General features: G+C 36.3%; 1 protein-coding gene across 1 annotated transcript; it reads right to left on the bottom strand.

Moving 5' to 3' along the window:
• Positions 1-7,915: 7,915 nt before the first annotated feature.
• On the bottom strand, positions 7,916-13,767 carry LOC107820425 (polygalacturonase QRT3). The gene is made up of 3 exons (XM_016646712.2): positions 13,501-13,767; positions 12,961-13,188; positions 7,916-9,031 (listed from the first exon to the last, which is right to left on the bottom strand). Exons 1-3 carry the CDS (start codon positions 13,705-13,707, stop codon positions 7,955-7,957), a joined length of 1,512 nt encoding a protein of 503 aa, XP_016502198.1. The 5' UTR covers positions 13,708-13,767; the 3' UTR covers positions 7,916-7,954.
• Between the last annotated feature and the right edge of the window lie 11,864 nt (positions 13,768-25,631).

The following is a 25,631-nucleotide window of genomic DNA, read 5'->3' as shown; positions in this document are numbered from 1 at the left end:
CCTTTTATTTGCCACAATGTCCTTGATGTACTTTGTATATTTGGGTACTTCTTGTAAGATGTCAACTAATGGAATATTAATGTGCACCTGGTTCAAGATATCAAGAAACTTTTTATATGCGACATTATCTCTTAATTTCTGCAATCTTTGAGGGAATGGAGGTGGTGGCCTTGCAACCAATTGTGGGGGTTGCTCAGCCACCACCTCTCCAGCTGGCTTCTCTGGATCCTTAGCTTTTTCTGATGTTGATTCAATAGTGGCTGGCCTCTCATCAAAAGTCACTTGTTTGCTATTTTTTGACTGAACATATTCTAATTGTCTCCCATTCCTCAACGACACGACATTAAGGGATGCCTTAGGATTAGCTTCAGTCTCACTTGGAAGAGCTCCAACTGGTCTAGTATTTTGAGCATTGGTAAGCTGTCCCATTTGGCACTCCAAATTTCTGAAATATGTCCTGAGCTGTTGATTGTCAAGCAACAACTGCTTCAACAAATCATTCCCTTTCTCTTCTACCTGTTAAGGTGGCTTCTGAGGTTGATTGACATTTCCTTGGGGTCTATAATGATTCTGATTCGGCTGATTTCCACCCCATGAGAAGTTGGGATGATTCTTCCAATTTGGGTTATAAGTGTTCCCATATTGTGCATTCTGATTCATTGGACCCCTGCTCTGTTGTCCCATATAGTATATAGATTCTGGATTCGTGGGGCATGTGTCACTCATATGGTTGTCACCACATAGTTCGCAGCAAAGAGACATCTGTTGTACATGTTGCATCTGTTGTGTCTGTTGCATTGTCATTCTATTCATCTGGTTTGCCAATTTTGCTATCTCAGCTCTCATGACCGAGAAGTCATCAAGCTCAATCAACCTGACTGCCTTCTGTTTACTTGCCTTGCGTGAATCCCCATCTCCTTGCCAGTTATGATCATTAGTAGTGAAGTTATTTAGCAAGAGTTGAATTTCACTATATGGTTTTGCCATGCAACTACCCCACAAGCTGAATCAAGATTCATCTTTGAGGCCTCATCTAGCCCATCAACAAAAGTGTGTCCCAATACCTCATCAGTCTGACAATGGTACGGGCAATCTCTGAGTAGCTTCTTGTATCTTTCCCAGGCTTGACGAAGTGTCTCTCCATCCCGTTGTTCGAACCCAAGAATTTGACTCCTCAATGACTTTGTCTTCTTGGTGGGGAAAAACCTGATTAAGAATTTCCTTGCTAGATTATCCCAAGTGTGGATTGAGTTCGCGGGCTCTTTCTGTAACCATTCCTTAGCTTCCCCCAGTAGTGAAAAGGGAAAAAGTGTCAGCCTGACATAGTCCTTGGAAACGTTCGGATAATTATAGGTGTCTGCAATTTTCAAGAAATTCTGAATGTGCTTCTGCGGATCTTCATGAGATAGACCCACATATTGCCCTATGGACTGAATCAGCTATACCATGTACTGTTTGAGTTCAAAATGTCTTATGATCTCAGGCTTCATAATAGCCTGAGTCATATTAGTAAGATTGGGCCTTGCGGCTTCTATCACCGCACGCTCTGCATTACCTGCCATCTCTATTGGTTGTGGTTGAACTATGATGTCCAACTCTCTTTCTATTTTAGTTCTAGCTTCGACCTCCCTCCTCACTCTGTGAAGTGTCCGTTCAATTTCAGGATCAAGAGGAAGGAGATTGTTTGCGCTTCTACTCCTCCGCATTCAAGAGAAGAGCATGTGTTAACACAAACAAGGTAAACTGAAAATTAAAACTTGAACAGATAACTATTAAAAGATTAAGTCAACAAAGTAGTTAATTTTTAAGTCCCCGGCAACGGCTCCAAAAACTTGTTGCTCCCAAACGCACACGCAAGTATACGTGGTCGTACAAGTAATAAAATGATAAGTCGAGTGTCGAACCCACAAAGACTTATATCAACTACTCACTAACACACCAATATTGTTATTCCGTCAAGCTAAGTTCGAGTTCAAGAGTTTAATTATGCTAACTACAATTCTAAGTAATAACTAAAGTATCAAGCAGTAGAATGATTGTTATGCATTCAATAGAGACAACTATTCCAAGGTTGTGATCGATTCACCAATCCTATTATGTTCTAATTAATTTTCTCAGAGTGAACTTATTTCGTCCTCCTTTAACATCCGGACTTGGTACACGACCTCCGAACACGATCCCGGCTTAATGTCTTGGGCTTTTACTCAGACTTCAAAGTTCCAAATCACTTGAATTCATTCCATAACGCCTACATAGATCGGAATCACTCCTACAAAGCATAAAACACATATTTAGTGCAAAATACTAGCGATTAAAGCTTAAACTCAATTAAAGTACAGTAACTTAGAGTGTAATAAGCGACTAAAATACACAATTATAGCCTATTATCACTCCGCCAATAGTTATAGCAAGAAAAGAATATGAAGCCAAAAAAAAGAAAGAAAAAACCGTCGAAAACGACCATGGTCAAGCGTATAAAGGATTAAGGATGTTTTTAAAAAGAATTTCATCAAGTAACGGCAGTGGCAATATTCACAAGCATGTCACTAACCATATTACTCTACGTTGACCCAAATTTTAATGACTTTAGGAAACCTGAAGGGTCAAAATTAATAAATGCCTGATGACACTTTTGGAATATGGGATCAAATTAAGCTCAAACCACATTATGTGGCTCTAGGAATGTCCTAGTTTTAAAATATTCGCAAGAATATTCTAACTTTTCCTAAACATTTTATCTACCAAAATTTTGAAAAAGAAGAAGAAAGAAAAGATAGTATCATCCCCACATGAATATTCAATACTTGGAAGAAAATTAACTTGATTTCTATTTTTTTTACGTTTAAAAACTTTTTGGGTGGGAGCGGACGTGAATAGTAGGAAGGAAAGGGTAAAAACTTATCCGCACCGGATGTTTATACCAAACCAATAGATATATGATATGTGTCTTGCATATTGACTTCAATCATTTAACCATAGTAAATTACATGCATTTTTATCTAATTAAATTAATTAACCATAATAAATTAATATAGTTTGGTGTAAACATCCGGTGTAGGTAAGTATTTACCGAAGGGAAGCGTGAAACAGGGGCGGACTCTGATGGAATTATAACCTTACGTATAACAACAAAGACGGTTCCAACATTTTAATTTAATAGGTTCAATCTTTATATTTTTACCACTAAATCAATTACACATTAAAAATTATGGAGTCAAAATGTAATACATATAATGATTTTGATGATCTTTTACATATATATATCTAAATTGCATATTAAAGTCATGGGTTTAGTTAAACTCGTAGCTCGTGAGCTACATTTGCCTATGTATAACAACATTACATATAAGTAGTATCGGAAAACAAGGATGGATCTACAATGTCACATGTCAATCCACGTGAACCTAAGTAATAATTTTATCCACATCTTATATATGTATCCAAAAAATCACTAAATATTAAAATATTTGACCGTGAACTCAGTTATTATTATATATTAACTTAAAATTCTTGTAGGATTTCACAAACTTCAAATCTTAGGCTCGTCTCTGCAGCAGAATGGAGTTGCAATTACTCCTGCTAAGTTGTAAGTTCAATCACTATATCATCAATGTTGTTTGACCATGTAACGACCCAATTGGTCGTTTTGAGCAATTGCATCTGGTTCAACAGTTTGAGGTCATGAGCAGCTTCATAATATGTGTATTGACTTGCGTGCATGATTGAATTCAGTCAACGAATGATTCAGAGTCAAATTGGAATAAGGAAACTAGTTTTGGAAGTTTAAACAATGAGAATTTGACCGGAATTGGACTTTTGAGTAAACGGTCCCAAAATGGGTCGTGGGTAATATCAACAGCTTCGTATGGTGATTTTGGACTTAGGCGCGCGTCTGGATTCGGATTTGGAGGTTCGTAGGGTAATTTGAGGTGTTTTGGGGAAAGTTGGAAAACTTGAAGTTTGGAAAATGGAGAGGTTTGACTCATAGTTGACTTTTATGATATCGGGGTCGGAATATGATTCTGAGAGTTAGAACATCTCCGTTATGTCATTTTGGACTTGTCTGCAAAATTTTGCATCATTTCGGGTTGATTTGATAGGTTTAGGCACGGGTTTTGGAAGTTGGAAGGTTTGAAAGTTCCTAAATTCGACTCTTGGTGTGATTCATTGTTTCGACATTGTTTGATGTGATTTGAGACCTCGAGCGAGTCCGTATTAGGTTATGTGACTTGTTTGTGTGTTTGGACGGGGTCCTGGGGGCCTCGGGTGTGTTCCGGGTGGGCTACGAGCCTTTTTCCTCCTATTTTGAACTGCCGATATCTGTCAGCTGGTTTCCTTCTTTGCGTTCGCGTATGCTCCTCCGTGTTCGCGAAGAGTAATCTTGGAGGAGGATTTTATTATTCTTCACGTTCGCGAAGGTTTGCCTTTCTCTTTCTTAGCGTTTGCATTCACTCCCTCGCGGTCGCATAGTAGAATTAGGAACTGGGGGGCTGGTGGCTATTTCTTCTTCGCGTTCGCGTCACCTCCTCCGTGTTCGCGTAAGCCTCTGTTCTTTACTCTCCACGTTCGCGTCCCTTAGCTCGCGTTCGCGATGGCTTTTCTTGGAAGCTCCAGTTTTCCTTCTTCGCGAACGCGATGCACAAAATCTGGGCGGACATAATATAATTTCCAAATCGAGAGTTACACCATTTTCACCATAACTTGACTTGTGGAGCTCGATTTTGAGCTATTCTTTGAAGGCTTTTCATACAAATCGATTGGGTAAGTGTTCTTCACCTAGAATCAAACATATTCCATGATTTTATCTTCTTTTTCATCATTTAATTTGTGTTTTGTGTTGGGAGAAATGTTGGTTTTTGAAGGAAATTCCTAAAATGAAAAATCACGATTTGAGGGGCCAATGGTATCGGAATTTAATAAATTTTATATGGTTGAACTCATATTGGAATGAGTGTTTGGGTTTTATAAAATTTGTCGGGCTCTGAGGTGCGGGCCCGGGGGTCAACTTTTGGACCCATTTTTGGTTTTTATTAAAGATTGAGACTTTATGATCCGGAATAGTTTCTTATGTGTTTTATTTGTGCTTGGAAGTTAATTTGGTTAGATTTGAGCCATTCAGAGGTCTTTTCACTCGAGGAATGCATTTTAGAGTATCGGTTTGTCGTTTTTGAGGTAAGTATCTTGCCTAACCTTGTGTGGGGGACTTCCTCTTAGGATTTGAGTCTTCTATGCTAATTGTAGTCCGTGCATGCGAGGTGACGAGTGTGTGCTCGAACTTATTTGTGGGAAATTTGCCTCTAGGGTTCTTAGGTCCTTATGTTCATTATGTGCAAAGTATTCTGTTACGATTGAGTTTCCTAATTGCTTAAATTACCTCTATATGCTCCATATGATGTTGCTAGCTTTCCTCTAATTCCTACATGTTACTTGACCCCTAATTGCCTTAATTGAAGTGATTGTCTTCCTTATTGTCTTGATACTTCTTAATTGTGAGTTCCTCTATGACATCGTGCAAATGTGTTACATGTTCAATTATTGTGGTTACCGGTGTAGTTATCACGTGCTTATTATGTCTTGTTGTTTTGTTAAGGTTAGTATGCTTCTTGGTTTTTCCGTGATCCTTGTTATTTACTATTCATGCTTGATTTGATGAGTATTCATGTTGGACCGGGCTTATGGTATTTCCTTGGTATTTGACCGTTGTTGAGTATTGACTCAAGTTGGGATTTATCTTGTGAAGTTAATTGTTAGAACGAGATTGGTTAATGTTGATTCCCTTGCCGAGATGTATTTGTTTCTATTGTTGATTTCCTTGCCGGGATGTTGTTGTTTCTACTATTTGGGTGAGGAAAGACTGATAAAGCACGAAGGGTGATGCCTTGCACATTTACATTTATATATTGCATATGGTGAGGAAGAGAGATAAAGCACGAAGGGTGATGCCGTGCACATTTATACTATTCATATGGTGAGGAAGAGTGATAAAGTACGAAGGGTGATGCCGTGCACATTTCTATTATTGATTGCATGGTGAGGATTGAGAGTTAAAGCACGAAGGGTGATGCCGTGCACTTTCTGTTTGCTGTGTTTATTTGTTGTTGTCAATTCAAGTGTTTTAACTGTTTAAATTCCTTACTGCTGTGATTCTTTGTGTTGGAACCTACAATGTTTTCAATACCTCGCCGTATTTATATATATATATATACCTACAGTGTTTTCCATACCTCTCCGTATTTATATATATACATTTCAATACTTCAAACTTCAATAATTGTTACATCTTTAATTCAATTAGTTTCTCAATTATATTCTCTTAAACCGTCTGATGTTGTATTTTACTTAAAAAGGGATTTCTACTAAGTTTAAAGTTATTAACTCCCATGTTAAAAGTAATAATTCATTCGATGTTGTATTTTAATTGAAAGGAGTACTTTCTTTACTCAAATGAATTCTTAAAACAACTTCATCTTTTCTCGCCGATTTTCCTAATTAGTTTAAAAATTATAATTTACTTTATATTATGTAAATGTGACTTCTTGAACATCTTGAGTGCTTTTGTGCGGACATTATGTATTGTATAACATGTGGATTTTGTTGTTAAAAGTAAGATGAAAAATATGTGGGCACAAGGTGCCATGTGTGTTGAAGGTTCGGAAGTTGAGATTATGATATGAGAAACTGAGGATTGAGATGGTCGGGATTGTGTATTAGACATGATGTGATTGATTGAGTTGGCATCGCCTTCTTTATTTGAATACATTCTTACTTGTCTATGCCCCTGTTATGTTAGTGTTGATTTACTTAGTTATCTGATTTACTTGATTATCTGATTTACTTCATTACCGTTCGTTACTACCTGTGTTCTCCCTTTATTGTCCCTACTGTTTGTTTTTCGATTTCTCTTCGCTGTTGATATTACCTCGTTATCTTTATCTTGATATTTTATTATCATATCCTGTTCATTTCATTTGACCAGTAGGTGTCTTGACTGTTCCTCGTCACTACTCCACCGAGGTTAGTCTTGATACTTATCGGGCACCGCCGTGGTGTACTCATACTACACTTTTGTACATTTTTGTGTACAGATCCAGGTATTGATCGATAGTAGTTGTGCGGGTCATCGCGGTGGAGATTCACGGTAACCTACTGCTGCGTTCGCAGGCCTCAAAGTCACCTTTGTTTGTATTTACGTTCCATTGATTCCTTCTCGTTCCGGAATAACATTGTATTTATTTTGTATAACTACTCTTAGAAAGGCTTATGACTTGTATCACCGGTTTTGGGAATTGTAATTTATTCAGAGTTATTTAATTTTAAGTTAGTAAATATCAATATTAATTCAGTTAATGTTAGACTTACATAGTTTAGAGACTATGTGCCATCACGACTCCTTTGGACGGATTTTGGCCGTGGCGCATAATAAGAAGGTGTACATTTGGAAGTGCTAAGTTGCAACTTCTTCTATTACCAAACCAAAAAAGAATTGCAACTTCTTCCAATCCACGGATTGTAAATTGCAGTACAATTAATGCCTTATCCAAAACTTTTTTCTTTTCTTTTGGATTCTTAGTGAGTTTTCTTTGGCTTAAACAGAAAAAAGTGAAGAGGAGGATGAGGAGGACTAGGAAAAGATGCATCACTAACTCCTTTTGCTTTAACAAAAGTCCCATTATTTCCACCAGTGTTTCGATGTCTTTAAAATTAGTTCCTAAACATATGAGCATAATTGCACTTAGCCTAATTAATTTATACATGACACAGCTTAATTATGTGTGACGGTTGTTTTAATGATAAAGTTCTTTCACTTCTATTCTTTAGGTTGAGAGTTTCAATCACCAAAAAGAGAAAAATAGTGGATAATCACTGTTTCAATTATAGGTCAACTAGCATTTCGTATAGAGAAGAAGGCATATAATAACAGCAACAAACAATATTTCCAATATAATTTATTTTTTTACATTAGAAAGTTCTTTTCACCCACAATATTATGTTGGTCGACAAAAACTGACACCACTCCATCAACTGGTTTTTCACTCTCAATAACCACAACATTACTTGATACATTTGTTACAGCATGTGCAGGAAATCCAGCAACCCCTCCTCTACAATAAAATGAGTATTGTACATGATTTATCTTGTTAGGAAAAACAAGAATTGAAGAAAAATCAGCTACCCAACTTGTCCCATTTCCAGCAACAGTCAATTTTCCAGCAGTTGACTTCAAGCTCATACCATTCACATTATTTTGGTCAATCACAACTTGATCAATATCAGTAAACTCTCCATCCAAATTCAACATTGGTGTCATTTTTGAAGGGTTTCCACTAAACATGTTGTTAATGACATTTAGTCCGAAAATTCGACCGTTAATCGCTTTCAAGACAACGTTACCCTCTCCAAGAAAATACCCATTTGAGATGTGAACTAAGAAAGGGTCCTCAATGACTATAGAGTTATAGTCAAGGTAACAATTATCTATCCTATTTTGGGATGCTTTAACTAAAATCCCAACCCCACCAAAATATGTTGCCTTATTGTAACAATGTACCCCTGTAACAATATTAGCCTCACCCCTAAGTACAATCCCAATTGCTGATGAAAAGATAGTAACATCAGTAATGGCATTGTCATTGCTAGCAAGATCAATAGCTATGCCTGAGAAATCCCTCTCACCTCTATCGCCGCCAATTGTAGGATGTTGCCCTAGGAAAGTGTCCGATATAAAAGTCTCGTGGCCTCTCTGAACGAGAACTCCTTCCGTACTAAAGTGAACGAAAAAGCAACTTGTTATACGAATTCTAGCTGAGTCAATGACATATAAACCTCCTCCTCGATAGCCCGAGTCGAAGAGGATGTCCCGGAACGTAATGCCCTCGTAGCGAATCGCGAAGTTTTGGTCCCACCTATCGAAAATGTTACCATGGTGAGAAATGTAGTCTTTTTCAAGCTTAGGAGAATCTTGTGACCATAGCTCAATTAGATGCCTATCGCCTGGAAATGTATCGGATGCTCTTATTGTTCCTCCTTTGACCTGAAATATTAAGGCAATTCACCAATAACTATGTGAACTTTTTGGTATTAAGAAACACAACCATGAAAATATAAATATATGGGGCAAGAAAGGGGGAAAAAGACAACATCATATGGTTTTTTAGGTTATTACAAGAGTAAAACAGGGGAAACAAAAGAAGAAGAAGAAGACTCTTATTGTTCCTCCTTTGACCTGAAATATTAAGGCAATTCACCAATGATTATGTCAACTTTTTGGTATTAAGAAACACAACTATGAAAATATAAATATATAGGGCAAGAAAGGGGGAAAAAGACAACATCGTATGGTTTTTCAGGTTATTGCAAGAGAAAACAGGGGAAACAAAAAAAAGAAAGAATTAACCATAGTTGTTTACCCAACCGTTTAAACTAAAAATAGCCAGAGATAATATATGTATAATTTATATATGATCGTGTATAATCTATGCATATCGGCTAAACAAGCAAACAATGAATCCATCCCGGTTATTTATGTAAAGAGCCCATGTAGGATTGTTACACAAATAGCCGTCCAGATTAAATATTTATGTTTTCTAGCCGGTATATATTGATTATACACAGTTATACATATATATATATATATATATATATATATATTCGTTGGCTACTTTTAATTTAAGAGAATAAGTGACGGCTATTTGGATTAATTCTTCTAAAATGTACGGGGAATACTAGCCCAATGGGCTTGGCAGCTAAGGTATTCGTTTGCGGGGAAACTACCAGCTATGTCCATTTATAAGTAGCTTATTACAAAAATTGGTCAATTCATTAAATATAACTAATATTGGCCAATTAGATATTTGTAGCCAAAAAAGGTTAAATTTTTGCTTCTTTTTGAGTGAGTGCTATGAGAATAGATTGGGTACATCTTAAGGAGTTTGAATCTCAGTTTTGAGATGATTTGACAGGGTTTTTAGGTGGTTAAAATTGAAAATTTGAAAAAGAAAATAATAATATATATATCACACCATGTATATTTTTGTATCACATATGTATCATATTTGTATCAAATGTGTATCACATATATATATCCATGTATACCCCTGTGTGTGATGCATATGTGATATATGTTTGATACATGTGCCGTTGAAAAAAATTTTGAACTCGATTTTAACTACAAATTTTGATACCAAATCAGTCCAAATCACCTCCAATCTTCCTCAAATTTGTATATTGACTCATATATATGTTTTCAATGAATTTCAACCATACCCATTGAAAAAAGTCCTTTTTTGCTTAGATTTTTGGAATCTTGTATATATATATATATATATTTTATCATTGTCTATATTGATGATGTTATATATATAACATGCTTAAATTTCCTTTCCGTCTTGCATCTAATATTGTTGATCATGCTTAAAAATATGAAGGAGATCTTTGTGTGATTCTTGAAGAGAAAGAACCTTATTTATTTGGGTTTTCAATTTTTATATGTGTTTGGCTAGTTTTGGTAAGTCTATGATTAATGGCTAGAGTTAGTAAGTTGTAACTTATTTGGGACATTTATGTAAGACACATCAATTGCATTATTACAAAAAAGAGTACGAGTAATAAAGTAAATATAAAAAGCATACCTGGAAAAGAGAATAATCCAACAAAATACAGAATAATTAAACAGGAAAAAAAGATCTAAAGGAGAAAAAAGCAAAAAAAATGGAAAGGAAAGACGCCCTGGTCTAACAAAGGGGAAAAACCTCCTTTTTTCTTTCTCCTTTTGCCAACCATTGCATCTTTTAAGAAAGAACATCTTTTAACTCCAAAAAATCAAAAGTTCTGTTCTCTTTAGCATATCTCATTAATAATAAACAGGTATCGGTTTATCAAAAGCTACTCGATCGTCTGGGACTTTTTTTTTTTCCTTTTAATTAATCATATATTAACTTAAAGGAGCAAAAGGAAGAGAGAAAAAGGAGTATGAAGTTTCTACAGGTGCAATGCCATTCAGAAAGCTATCCTAGCTGGCCATTTTTCACAACAGACACCCTATGGCTACGTCTTTTAAGAAGTCCGAAAGAATGTAGTAAAATAGTTTAATTAACAGAATAACCTTAATTAATATTACTTTCGAAATCTTGTTCATTCAAGTCACTAATTTGCCTTTCTTTTATCAAGCATAAACATATTAATTCAGTGGCGAAACTAGGAATTTTTCTAAGATATTCAAATTTGAAAAAAGTGAAAAAACATTCCCAACAAAGGGTGTTCAATATGTGTTATATACTTCTAAAACATAATATGTTACCTATATATACAATGCAGTTTTTCAACGAACAGTGATCAAGTGACTACACTTATGACTATGTGACTTCGCCATTGTATTAATCACATTCATCGAAAATACTTCTACAAAATCGTCATCGAATATGACAAAGAAAAAGAATATATCCAAATGTCACCCTACTAATAGTCTTGCTGCTGCCTACGTCTCTTTTAAACAAGCCATCTAAAAAGGTCAGGTAGAATTTAAACCATCTAAATAGGTCAGATACAATTTAAGTACATTTAACTTTAATTAATAATATTCAAGTAAATTTATGATTTATTAAAAAATTATTTTTTTTCATTTTTATTTTAACTTCGTAGCTTGGTACTCCTAGACATAGAGCCCGTTTGGATTAGCTGATTGTAAATAACTAATAAGCATGGTGAAAAATATTTTAAGTGCTAAAACTGATTTTTTAAATAAGCATTTACGTATTTGGATAGGCGTGCTGAAATTTATAATAAGTAAGTGATATGCTTGGTAGAAAAGTGACGATAAACTATTTTTTGTTAGAATGACTAAAATACCGTCAAAACTTTACAAAAGATTATAAATTAAAAATTTTCTTAGTAAAGAAAAAGATGAAAAATGAATATGGAATAAAGAAAAAGTTAGAAAATTTATTTTGAAAAAACTAGTAAAAGTATAGCTCAAACTAAAAATGCTTATGAGCTGAAAAACGATAAGTAGGGGATGACCAACTTATGACTGATTTTAACTTATAAACACTTGGCTTATAAATACTTTAAATATTTACCAATCATATAAATAAGTCAAAAAATACTTATAAATCATTTGATCAATTTATATGCTTAGCCAAACACAATTCACATAGCTACGCCACTTGTCATAAAGCTAGATAAAAGCGGAGAGTTAAAGTTGGACATAACATGCATTTTCCAATAAAGGTCGACACATGTCAAGGACTCAAGGAGTAGATAACTTGCACTCATGTTCACGACAACTACCCACGAGCAAATCTAATTACTAGTCTTGGTCCCTATTCATACTTACTTTTCCAGCTTCAACACTGCCCAATCCAATCCGAAGTTACTATTAAGAAAATAATACTATTAAGCTTCCAATCCTGTTAACTTAATTTTAAATTTAGTTTCTCATTTGAAAGTTGAATAGCCATCACATGAGAAGTGAAGCGTCGTTACAAAGTAAGTATATCGTGTGATTGTACAAATAATGTCTTGTACTTGGAAAAGCATGCGCTATAAACTGGTGTCATATATGATTACCAACTATTGAAGGAGAGTGACAGAACTTCCCTAATATGGATTCATTTGTCATGGACCACAATTATGTCCAACAAATCATTCACATTCAGCCATGATTCACTCTTCAGATGAATACTATTAGAAATTTTTTACGCTATCAGCTTTTATTAAATATAACAGCTTTTAAGAATTGTTTTTAAGGAATAAAGAAGTGAAGGAAGTAGCACACCACTGCCTCCGCGGATTGAGCTGCTCTTTCCTTAATATTCGCGCCTTGCGTATGGAAAAATCCTTGATAGGGAGCGCTTCACCCAAATGGGCCCTACGCGACGCGAATCCGGATATAGTCGGGCTCCATCCAATACGGACACCAAACACCGGTGGGAAACCAAAAAAAGAAAAGGAAGTAGCACATACCACAATATTGCCAACGCCAGGAGGAAATACTATAGGATTGTTGATTCTGTAATTACCACCTTGGAAATCAATAATGGCACCACCCAAATCACTAATACCAGGCAGCAAACCAAGTCCATTTTGCAATTTCAAAGCATCACCAATAGCCTCTTTTATGGCTTCACTGCTATCACTTGTCCCTGTTGGATCAGCACCATACCCTATTGGATAAATTACCCTTCCTTCACTCTGAAGCCAAAACAAAAAAAAAGGAAGTCAAGATATCAAAGTTAAAATAATTCAGCTCTAGATTAGGTAAGAAATAGAGGACGAGAAAACAATTTTTATGAAGGATAAAAAACATTGTTTTCTTTCAAAATGTAAAAGGAAATGACATGAAATTATAATAGACACAACAATGATACGAAGTACGAAAAATTCATTTCTCTGTTGTTAAGGAGAAAAAGGGACAAATACGAGTTAAAACAGTAGGGAGAATAATTAATTAAAAAAGAGAAAAAAAGATAGTGTAAGATGATGGAGCATTATTATTATTATTACCTTTTTGGCATTCGAGTAATTGGGAACAGAAGCTTCTGGAGATGGTGAAGGTGATGAGGTATAGATGAAAGAGGAATAAGAAGGGAATTTCTCTTCAAGTCCTTTTTGAAATTCATAAAGCTTCAACTGTCTAAGAGACCCATTGGCCACTTCTACAACCAAATTAAGTAGTAAAAACAAGAATGCTAAACAAAAAAATGGCTGCATCTTTTTTTCGAAGAATTTACTGCACAAATTCAGGGCTCCATGTAAAGATGACCATTAGGGGGGGGGGGGGGGTGAAGGAGAATTAGAAGAAGAAAGATTTATGGGATTTTGGCAAGCATCTAGTTATCTGTACAAATGGACTTTAAGGACTAAAGGGTAATTATTCGGTAATGAAAGTATATAACTTACTCCCTCCATTCACTTTTACTGCTTGTTTGGATGGTTGTTACGCCTCGTTTCATAATGTATCATATCGTGCTGTATTATATTGTCTGTATCGTTTAATAAATACAATATTTGGATAGATTGTGTCGTTTGTCATCGTTTCATGATATCATGCACCAGGATTATGAAGAATAAACTTGCAATATTCTAAAGAAAAATTATGATGAAAGGTAAAATTACTATATAAAAAGATAGGGTAAATGATAAAATAAAATAATTTAATAATAATAAAGGGTGAGATTGAGAGAAAAAGACAAGGTAACGACGCGACCACACCAAATCGGTCATTACATAAAGTGGCACATTTCGTCGTTATGTAACGACGGATTTAACGATACGATACAATAAAATTTAAGTAGCAATCAAAACAAACATTGTATTTAAAATAATAATACGATATGATACAATGTGTAACAATCATCCAAACAAGCTGTTACACATCCACAATAAACTTTACACTTCTGTTACTAAGAAATAATAAATGAAATATACATTTTATCATAATATTCATAATAATGATATTTTTCAAAAAATCTTGAAAAAAATACTCAGTAGTTAATGATAACGGTAAAATAAGAATTTTTTTTATCTTTCTTTTGATTTGTTAAAATAGACAACTAAAAGTAAAATATATTTTTAGTATACTATTAGTATACAATTAAAAGCGAACGAAGAGAGTAAATTGTTGTAGCAATTTTTAGCACTGGAAAAGAGAAGATACTGTTAGAGAGGTCATTGGTTGGGTTAAATGCAGCATTTATTTATGCTTTGACTTTGAAGACTGTGAAATGAATTGGCAAAATAGAATTAGAATTCTAATTTAAGGCAATAAATTGCAATGTCATTAAATGGGGTGGTTTTGACAGCGTCATATAATAGCTCATGTGGTATAAAAATGGGAATTTCGATCGATGAGATATCACTCTAGTACTATGGAGTATATGGTAAGATAAGAACTTTTGCTTTTCAATTGTCAAATGAAGCGAGCAAAGAGTTTTTGAACATCTTGTTTTATAGTTCTAAGAATAAATAGGATTTTAACTATTGCCTTGTTGGATCTTTTTGTTCACTTATATGAAAGAATTTATGTCTCATACTTTTAATTGAAAATGTAGAAAAAGTGAAATAACTCCATTTTCTTTCTCAAACATAAAACATCCCAAAATTAGAAAAGACCCATGTATACAATATCTTGAAATATGCCTCAAATTACATTTACACATTTTTTGTTCTTATGGAGAGGTGTATACGATAAAATATGCTACGCCAGGTAGCCGCTTAAAAGAATGACACGTGGGACATAAGGTAGGGATAGTCAGAACGGAAGGTAATTATCTCGTTTGTTACCAGAAGGAATGACACTCATAAAGAGGTAATAAATACCCTCCACCCGGTAGCATTTGATGGAGAATATTTCACAACATTTAGTATACTGTCCGTTACAAAAGTATATGGCATTCATGCCTGTCATTACACACTCTTCAATGACACTCATAATTGGCATTGAAGAGGGGCTTGATCCTCGGTCCTTATTTCCTAGATATAACTATAAATAGTAAGTTCTTCTACCATTGTAGAGAGACGACTTTTCTGGCAAACTTATGCTATAATATATTCAAAGCTTTATATAATTTTACTTTCTTGTTCTTTAGTCTCATTATTGTTGGGCTCAGAAGTTCTGTCCCCGGAATTACTGTTTTATGTGATTTCATCTGCATTTCAAGGCTAAGTATTGCACATTTCGTTAATTCTTTCATTATTACAGGATCAAATTAATTCACTTGTCTAGAACATACGTATAAATTCAATTATACTGTTTTACGGGTAAATAGTTTGGCGCCCATCGTGGAGCCTAGACAACCGGGTAATTAAGTTGATCCTTGCTCTTTTGCTAACGTATTTTGATTATTTGTCTTAGAAAAAATCATAAGAAATGGCAGAAAACGGTGTTAACAACACACACAATCCTGAGTTCGAAAAGACCAGCCTCATTTCGAGGATTTAATCAGTGATACCCACAATGAGGGGAATAATGCCACGCCGATCCACGACAGGCAATACCCGCGACATGTTCGGGAGGCAACTTCCGATGATGGTGAAGAGGAGCATGTTGTTGATGCTGTAAGGGTCTTACAAGAGCAACAAACGATCATTCTAGGCCACCTCACACGGTATGATAAGGTAACGAAGGGGTTGAAACAGGCATTATCGGGGGCTTCCAATAATGCAAATAGACGAGACCTAGTTTCTCCCGGCGCTCCCGCTAATCAAATAATGCAGAAGGTCAACAACAACATCTCGAGGGGCAAGGTTGGTTTTGATGGAGCTGGGGGAGTGGATCCAGTCACAATAACGAAAATGATCCCTTCAAGAATGAACTTTTACGGTTTATGAGAGAGGTAAACGTCCACATGGACCAAATCCCAGGCGCACCACTAGTACTGAAAGGACCGGACTCAAAGAAGTATACTCAGTTGTCGTATAAACCAAGCATGACACCATAATTGATCCCGAAGCAGTTTATAATGGCCGACATGCCAAAGTATGATGGAACTACAGGCCCTCAGGAGCATATTACCACCTATACAATGGAGGTGAAGGGGAATAATTTAGCTCCTCACGAGATTGAATATGTTTTACTGGAGAAATTTGGAAAGACTCTTACGAGGGGAACCTTGACTTGGTATTCACTGTTACCCGAGCATTCCATAGATTCCTTTGAGATGCTTGCGAATTCTTTTATTAAGGCTCATGCTGGGGCCAAAAAGGTGCAGGCCTGAAAGGCCGACATATTCAAAATCGCACAAGGAGAATCTGATTGTTGTGAGAGTTCATTACCTGATTTCAAAAGGAGAGGATATTGCTCCCAACTGTTCCAGATGAATGGGCGACTGAAGCTATCAAGGACTGAATATCAAAAGTTTGGACGCTTCCTCGAAACTGAAGGAAAGTGTACTTGAGTTCCAATCAACGACTCAGATGGATGTACATAACCGATACGAGTCAAAGATAAGGATCGAAGATGATCAGGTTTGTTTCTCGTCATCAGCAAAGGGATGGGAGAAGAATAACGAAAAATCAAAAGACAATTTCGACACGGACAGACGGTCTTCAAGGGGTCGATTTTTGCCCTACAAATAGACCGAGGGCCGCGGAAGAGGTTGCCGATTAGTAGACAGGTTCGCTACCGATAGAATGACTGATCGCGGTCGGAACAATAAATCATTGCAGCATAAATAAGCTTTAGGTAAGCGAGTTTCTTCCTACCCCAGACTATTAGAATAAAATTTCAACGTCAGTGTAGTAGATTTGGTATCCATTATGAGAAACATCAAAGAAGCACGATCCCCGAGGCTAATGAGATTTGATCCAAGCTAGAGGGATCCCAACCTGTAGTGTGAATACCAAGGGACGAATGGCCATTGTACCCAAGACTGCCGACATCTCTGGGACAAGTAGCAACACTATTGAAGAATGGTCATCTCATAGAATTTTTAAGTGATATGGCCAAGAACAACTACGGTCGCAACCGGGATAACACAGAACCCTCGAAAGTAGGAGAAGGTCCCCCGCGCCAGACAATCAACATGATCTTCAGGGGAACGAGAGCAACTTCGTCACCTTCTTGGCATCAAGAAAGAAGAAAGTATCAATAACCCATAGCAAAATACTCCGGGAAGTTGCCAAAGATGATATCACTTTCACGGAAAAGAATGCAGATGGACTACTGCTACCGCACTGGTGATTTCTTTAAATGTGCTAGACTTTAAAATTAAACGTTCTAGTGGATCCAGGGAGTTCGGCCAATATCGTACAATGGAGAGTATTGGATCAAGCTAACTCATCATAAGCATCATTCTGACCACAAAACTCTTCGCCAAATTCAACCTCTCGAGCGTGACAACTTTAGGAGAGATTCTATTGCCCACAAACATCGAAGGAGTGATGAAAACGACTCTTTTTGAAGTGGTAGATGGTGATATGAGATATAATATTATTCTAGGACGACCATGGTTGCACAAGATTAAAGCTGTAACATCAATGTATCATCAGTTACTGAAATTTCCGACGCTCGAAGGAATTAAACATAAAAGGGGCGACCAACTGGCAACAAGGGAGATGAATGCAATTTTGGTCTCCAATAACAAAGGAAAGGAGCACGTGGCATAGCAATTACAGGAACCGATGCCCACTCCCGAATCAAATATAGTTAGCCTGGGGTAGAAGCGTCAGAATCTTATCAGGTGCCAAGGTATTTCCAAGTACCAGAAGAGACGGATGCAACAAAATCCATGGCGGAAGAGCTCGAGAAAGTTGCATTGTTCTAAGAGTTCTTAGAAAGGAAATTCCACTTGGGGATATGACTACACCCTGAGCTCAAGGCTTGCTTTATTGAACTTCTTAAATATAATGTCGATTGTTTTGCGTAGTCTCATGCGGACATGACAGGCATCCCAACAGAGGTGGCCGTACAAAAGTTAAGTTTGGATCCAAACATACCTCCGATGAACAAAAGAAACGCCCTATAGCGGAGGCCATGAATAAATTCGTCAAAGAAGAGGTAACTCTCTTACTTGATATCGGATCGATCCGAGAGATAAAGTATTCAGACTTGCTAGCTAATGTAGTAGTAGTTCCTAAGAAGAACAATAAATTTTGCATGTATGTAGATTATAAGGACTTGAATAAGGCGTACTGAAAGACTCGTTCCCACTACCAAACATCGATCAAATGATCGATGCGACAGCCGGACACGAGTTAATGTGTTTCCTTGATGCTTATTTCGGGTACAACCAAATTAATATGAACTTGGAGGATCAGGAAACTACTTCGTTCATAATGAATTTTGGCACATATTTCTATAATGTGATGCCCTTCGGGTTGAAGAACGACGGAACCACTTATCATCGGCTCGTAAACAAGATGTTTGAAAAACAAATAGAGAAAACTATGGAAATTTGTATAGACGATATAGTCATTAAATCTTTGAATGCAGGACACCACCTTAAGCATCTGCAAGAAACCTTTGACGTCCTAAAGAAGCATAATATGAAGCTTAACCCCGAGAAATGCGCTTTTGGGGTCAACTCTGGCAAGTTCCTAGGATTTTTGGTATCACAAAGGGGGATTGAAGTAAATCCTGATAAGATCAAGGCCATCAAAGACATCCCGAACCAGCTGTCAAGCATGAAAGAAGTCTAAAGGCTTACGGGAAGATTGGCCGCCTTGAGCAGGTTCAGTTCTTGGTCGTCAGAGAAATGCCATCGTTTCTTCGCACTGCTCAAAAAGAAAAACAACTTTGAATGGACCCCGAGGTGCCAACAGGCTTTGAGAGATTTGAAAAAGGTATTTGTCAAGCCCTCCGTTACTTTCGAAACCAAAGGAAGGTGAAACACTATTGGTCTACCATGCAGTCTTGGAAGTAGCAGTAAAATGCAGTTTTAGTCCGTGAGGACGAAGGTATGCAATCTCCTATTTATTACGTTTGTAATTAACGGAAGCAGAAACTCGATACCCACTAATCTCGCCCAAACTCACACCACAATTAGGTAGTGAGGCAGTCGAAGCAATAATAAATCCCAATACAGGCCGGGGTCGATTCCTCAGGGAGTTAGATATGGGATTAAGTATATAACTAGAGTAGGTGTATGATAAGAGGCGGACCTAGGATTTAAGTGCAACGGGGGCACACTGTCTTTAAATATGTCAATTATTGGTAAAATATTTCGGCGTGCAACTCTTTAAAAACTTAACAATTATGATAACTTATGACAAAGAAAAATTCTCAGTCGCCGTTTGCCGAAATCAATAGATATTGCTACCTTGTTGAAGAGAGAGAAAAACGTTTGTAATTTTTTGTTTTTAGAGTGTATACGGTCAAAATTAGGTGTGCCCGATTTTGTAGGTTCGAGGGGTCGCGCCGAGAACAAGTTCAATGTGGATCGGGCTCGAGCCCGATGGCAGAATACAAGACTCGAAGATCGAAGTGCTCAATGAACACCGAGGCCGAGTACGATCAACCTCGAGATAATATTGTTATGGTTTTATAACAGAAAGAGCGAGATTCCCGCGATGGCCCTAAGATAACATCGTAAATTCTGGAACGGGTTTGTACTAGGCGGTTAGACAGTTGTATAAAAAGACTCCCTACTGTAATTAGAAGTGTACCTTATTTAGGATTTCCCTACTATATAAAGAGGATCCAAATCATTTGTAACACACGAATCATTTACAAGAGAATATACATACATCACTTTCTTGCTTACTGTTCATTTGAAACGCCTTATTAACATTTTATTGTTCTTATTCACTTACCTCAAGGTTGCCTTAGCTCGAGGTCGAGACTTGCTTACACACTGGTTTGACTTACCTTACACTTTAATTTATACACTTGATTCCTTGTTTATCAGTTGGTATTGGATTAAATCACATATCTTTAAAACCACAATACAATTTTAATTGTTACTCGGACTTTAGGGTAAACACAGAGATAGGAGTTTGAAGTTTTTGGTTTGAGGGAGGGACTTGAAAAAAAATAACATTAATTAAGTTGATTATTATGTACAAGTATTAAATGATAATTGAATTTTAAAAAGATGAAATTAAAAAAAGAAAACAATTGACTATGAAGTAAAAACAATCATTGAATCAGTTACGGAAAGGAAAACCTACTAAAATGTTGAAGATGGTTTCGATTCCAAGCCAACAGGGGCGGGTAGGCAGCTTCAACACTAAACTTAACCAACTTTGCCATGGGGACATATTGTGATTTTTGAAGCACCAGTAAAATATTTAAGGGGTCCTTGATGTATACACCTATATACAGAAAATATATATATATACTGATTTTTTCGACGTCAACGGGTTTCGGTGATCCCGGTATCCCTAACGTAGGTCCGCCCCGTGTATGATGTGGCTCAATTTGTACTTCCACATATTCATTAGTTTTTTCTATTTCTACTTTTAGCTAATATTTGCAAATAATAAACTATAAGATAATGGTTTTGGTTGTTTTTCAAATGATAAAGGAATCTAGGGCGTGACTTCCACCTAGGTGGCTACCTAACGGGTTATAAACTATAGGGCTAGTTTGATTAATCGGGATCGTGGTATAGCAATCACACGCAATGGCTCACTCAATACCTCTCGGTAGTTTGAGTGATTTTGCCCAATTTGGCTTTCTTAAGCCCAAATGGGTATTGTACATATCAAGTGATATATGCTCAAGTCGAGTCTTACTATCTCTAGATTTGACCCTTTAATTGGGGCTATCAATTTCATGAATTCACCCAATTCCTTGTTAGCCAAGTTTTCCTAAACCTAATCTCTCTTTCTCAAGCAAAGACTAGGTCAAATAGGCATGAATCAATGTTTGCAACCATTAATTCTAGAATTTAAGCACGAGCAAGGCTAAATATCACTAACCCAATCCCAAACAAGCCCTAAAATTAAATACCCATTAAGTACCCACACTAGGGTTGAACCACAACCCTAGCTAGAGATTTAGCTACTCATGAAAAATGAAAAAATGCAAGAAGAAATTAAGATAGAACCCATAATCATTCATTAAACAAAGAAAATATAATGTTAAGAAGTCTTCTAGTACAAATTTACTCAAAGAAGTAAAGAAAACCGCTCAGGTGCACCTCTGCAAAACTAAACTTAACCTAAAAATGACAAAAACTATTTACATTAAGCTGAAAATATCTGACAAAAATGCCCCTGCGAAGGTTGAGCGGCCGCATTATTCTGGTGCGGTCCACACAATGATCTACTGTGGCTGCACAATTTTCGTGCGGTCTGCATTCTTGGAAACTTGTTCTTGGAACTTGGGATCTTCTACGGTCCGCATAAAAATGGGTGCGGCGATACTTAGGATTATGCGATCGCACAAAAGTGATACGGTCTGCACTCCTTTACCTTATTGCTCTCTGAATGTCAATCCTGCGGTTCGCATAATAATGGATGCAGCTGCACTTGACCTCCTACAGACGCACAATTTCAGTGCGGTCCTCACTTCCTAAGCTGGCCAAAACATACTCTCTGAATTTCCTTCTGCGGCCGCACTGCTAGCCCTTTTTGCCCTGTTTTGGTTCTTGTTCACTTAAGTCAACACAAGAGTCAAAAAGGTCATAACTAGAGCTATTATCTGCCAACAACTTATTTTTAACCATATGATCATAGGTAAATATGTCGGTACCAAGTGAAGCATGCTTGCGACCCCTTTTATTCATTACTACTATATTTACCAAAACATAAAAGTAAACGGACTCAATCCCTTAAGTTGTCATGCCATCCATCATTGGGAAGAGCCACCTGGTTCACACATAATCCACCTTTGGAAAGAACCTTGGTATTAAGAAAATCAAAGGCTTATTGTTCACTCAAAACGTAAAAAATTAAAGAAGCTAGCAAATTAAAAAGAAGCTATTAAAGTAAATAAGAAGTTATACTACTAAGGAAAAGCAAACTAAAGAAGCTATAAAATAAACTATAGAATGCGAGATAAATGAATATACAACCCGAAGTCAAATGAATATATACATAAGGGAAATGAATATGTACATCAAATGGGAAGAATATATACATACCAAAAGGAAAATATAGATGAAAGGAAAATAGTATCAGAGTTATTACAACCCAAATGTCAAATACTCAGAATAGACCACCCCCTAAATGAAAAATAAGCATTGTCCCCAATGCTTAATAAAAATAAGAACAAGGAAAGGGTAGAGAGTTAAGATAATTCCCTATGTGGTCTCAGTCTGCATATGATCATTAGCAACCTCAGCCTCAAGCTGTATCTCATCACCACCCGGTTGAGGGATAACTAACCGGCTCCTCAGACTAGTCGGCTGCTGCCTCTGGTGCCATCTGTGCTGCTGGGACTGACTTGCTATTGGGGTGCTGTCTCCATGAACAGGTCCAATGGTAGATCACCGGCGGATGTAATCTTCTGAATCTCTTTTCTCAGCTTATCCACTGATTTCTTTGATGCATGAGATCTCCGCATCTTCTTGACCTGTTTGCCCAAATCCTCAATAACTTTCCCCTGTGCCTCCACTTTATCCATGATAGTCTTCTGGTCATCCATAATCTTCTTCAAGGCTTCCTCCACTAACGGAGGTACCCGTGGCTCTGCTGGGCCTGCTGGGCCTGAGGACGGTGCTGCAATAACATATGATATATCAGTAAGCTTTGTAATAGCTCCCTTAATCCAGTTGTTGAGACTCGCCAATGTCTGGGAGACTCGCAGTGCAGTCTGAGGATAGGTAGAGGAATGTCATGACCCAATTTAGGATTGTGACCGGCGCTTAGGAGCAAGTGCTCCCAAGTAAATCACATCGGTAATTTTATAGAAAATCGGACAGAGTTTCCCCTATTTTTGGACCATCCCAAAAATTTTCTTGTCTCAAATCAACAACCAAACATCCTAATATCATACCAAACAATTGACAACTTGTCAAATAACCAATACAAGTCTCCACCATAACTAAACCACCAACTAACAACTAGAAATACTAATTTATCTCCAACTTTGATAAATGAGAACGATACTCAATATAAGACTATAATAACAAAAGAATACTCATGACACTAAAATAATAACTATGGAGCGACTCTAAGAGTTCAAAGAAAAGAGTATAACAATAAATAAAATCTCCGCCCACGCGAACAAGTGCGAGGCTCACCAAGAACTATCAACTTGTGCGCTTTAATTAATGAAATCCTCGCCCGCGTCAACTACTGTCTCTGTAAAAAAATTAGCGGGGAATGAGTCGCTAGCTCAATGAGTAATAACACTTAACCACAACCATTTTTATTTGGACACAAGTCATAAAACATGCTTGTATCTCAAACAGAAAATAACATAAAAATTCCCTTTCAGAAACAATAAATAATTTTTAGTCTCATCATGACTTTCTTGTTGTATAATACAATTAACAATTCAGTAATAAGCTCGATAACTACTGTATAATATCAATATTCAAATTTGGGAGGTTTCATTAAACGGATCATGTAACCAGTATAGCTATGGACTTCTTCGCAAGAAGTCAAATATAACGGTAGTCCCTACTCGAGGGAAATCGGTAACGGTATGCTAATTCTACCTTCCCACTAGCGAGGGCTATAACGGTAATCGGTAATTACAAGGTGCATCAGGTCTAACAAACCCGCCTTTAGCTACGGGATCCTTTAATGTCTACTCATATTTATACTTGTCTTTGTAATCCATATATATACTCGTCAAAAATATTTTAAAATAATACAGGGCATTTCGGTTCTTATCAAATCATAAAATTTCATTTCGATAATAGTAAATTCAAGTAACAATAAAATAAATCTAGTGACAACGGAAATATTTAAAACCACGGTAACCATTCAAATAACTATTTCGGTATCATATTGAGTAAAAGACTTGTCCCACATGCAACTCAAAATAATCAGTAACATATTCATTTTAAAAATCATGTGTAAATCATGCAAGTTATGAAAACACAAATTGTGGTAAGACTACTACTCACAGTACTCGTGCCAAAATACCAAATGCTTCACTTCGAGCAATTCGTACAAATTCCTCCAATCAATCTATAATTACATAATATCGATCTCATGTTAGTTGCCTCATTTAGGCTAAATCTATCACTAATTAAGAATACTAAATCCTTCGAGTTTTATATTTTATCATCAATTCGCCGACTTATATTTACCCATGCTATGAGTAATTTAAATTAGTCCAAAATCTTTTAAGTAAAAAGGTATTTATATGGTTTATTCTCTTTATTGTTCAATTTCCTTAGTCATGTGCATAAATTGAAACTGAAATAACTTTACTGTCTATAATATTCCTTCTTAATTGGTACCTATATTTTGTACTCAATACTAGACTTACCACATTCAAACCCAAATCCTATATTGTCATTGTAATATAGTTAAACACCAAAACTCAATCCTTCCACCCTAACTTAATTTACGCCTAACAAAAATCATATATAATGAAACTAGTTTAAGTACAAATACATCAATACCCTTCTTTTTCCAAGTGAATCTATCCTACAGTAATATTGACTAACTTCCAATTGCATAATTTACCCAGAATAACTCTTATTGGTATTATATTTTTTATACCTTGTGAAACCCTTCAAATATATGAACTGAGATAAAAAGAATTACTAGAAGAAAAGAATCCAGATGAGAAATTTGAGTATTACCCGCAAGAACCAGTGCGTATTTAAAATTCCTCAAGGTTTGGTTCTAGCCTCTTTCTTCTTCTCCCTTTATTTCCTTCTCTATTTTTTTGTTTCGTTTCTGAAGCTTCTGCTTCGTCGTAATCGACAGCCCTCTTTTTACCCTTTCTTTTCTTTTGGCAAATGGGCTTCGGCCCTTTTGCCTTACTTATCTCTCTCTCTTTTTTTTTTAAAAGTTATTTTCTTATAATTATTGTTGTTATTATTATTATTATGACCAATACACCCTTATTTCAAAATATAGGGTATTGTATCCTCCCTACCTTATGAAATTCGGTCCCCGAATTTAACTCAAGTACATACCTGTAGACTGAAACAAATGGGGGTACTTGACTCGCATAGTGTCTTCTATTTCTCAAGTAGCTTCTTCAACTGTATGATTTCTCCATAAGACTTTCACGAACACGATTATTTTTTACCGTAGTTTTCTTATTTATCTATCAACTATAG

This window comes from Nicotiana tabacum, chromosome 3 (genome assembly GCF_000715075.1).
Source record: "Nicotiana tabacum cultivar K326 chromosome 3, ASM71507v2, whole genome shotgun sequence".
Taxonomy (NCBI): Eukaryota; Viridiplantae; Streptophyta; class Magnoliopsida; order Solanales; family Solanaceae; genus Nicotiana; species Nicotiana tabacum.
This window is presented reverse-complemented; position numbering and strand designations above follow the sequence as displayed.

What these genes read in the sequence shown, in the direction of transcription:
- LOC107820425 (XM_016646712.2), bottom strand. Translation starts at nt 13,707, where the DNA reads ATGCAGCCATTTTTTTGTTTAGCATTCTTGTTTTTACTACTTAATTTG. An exon ending in ATTACTCGAATGCCAAAAAG is followed by an intron (nt 13,189 to 13,500) that starts GTAATAATAATA and finishes TTTTGGCTTCAG; the next exon opens with AGTGAAGGAAGGGTAATTTA. An exon ending in CTGGCGTTGGCAATATTGTG is followed by an intron (nt 9,032 to 12,960) that starts GTATGTGCTACT and finishes TTAATATTTCAG; the next exon opens with GTCAAAGGAGGAACAATAAG.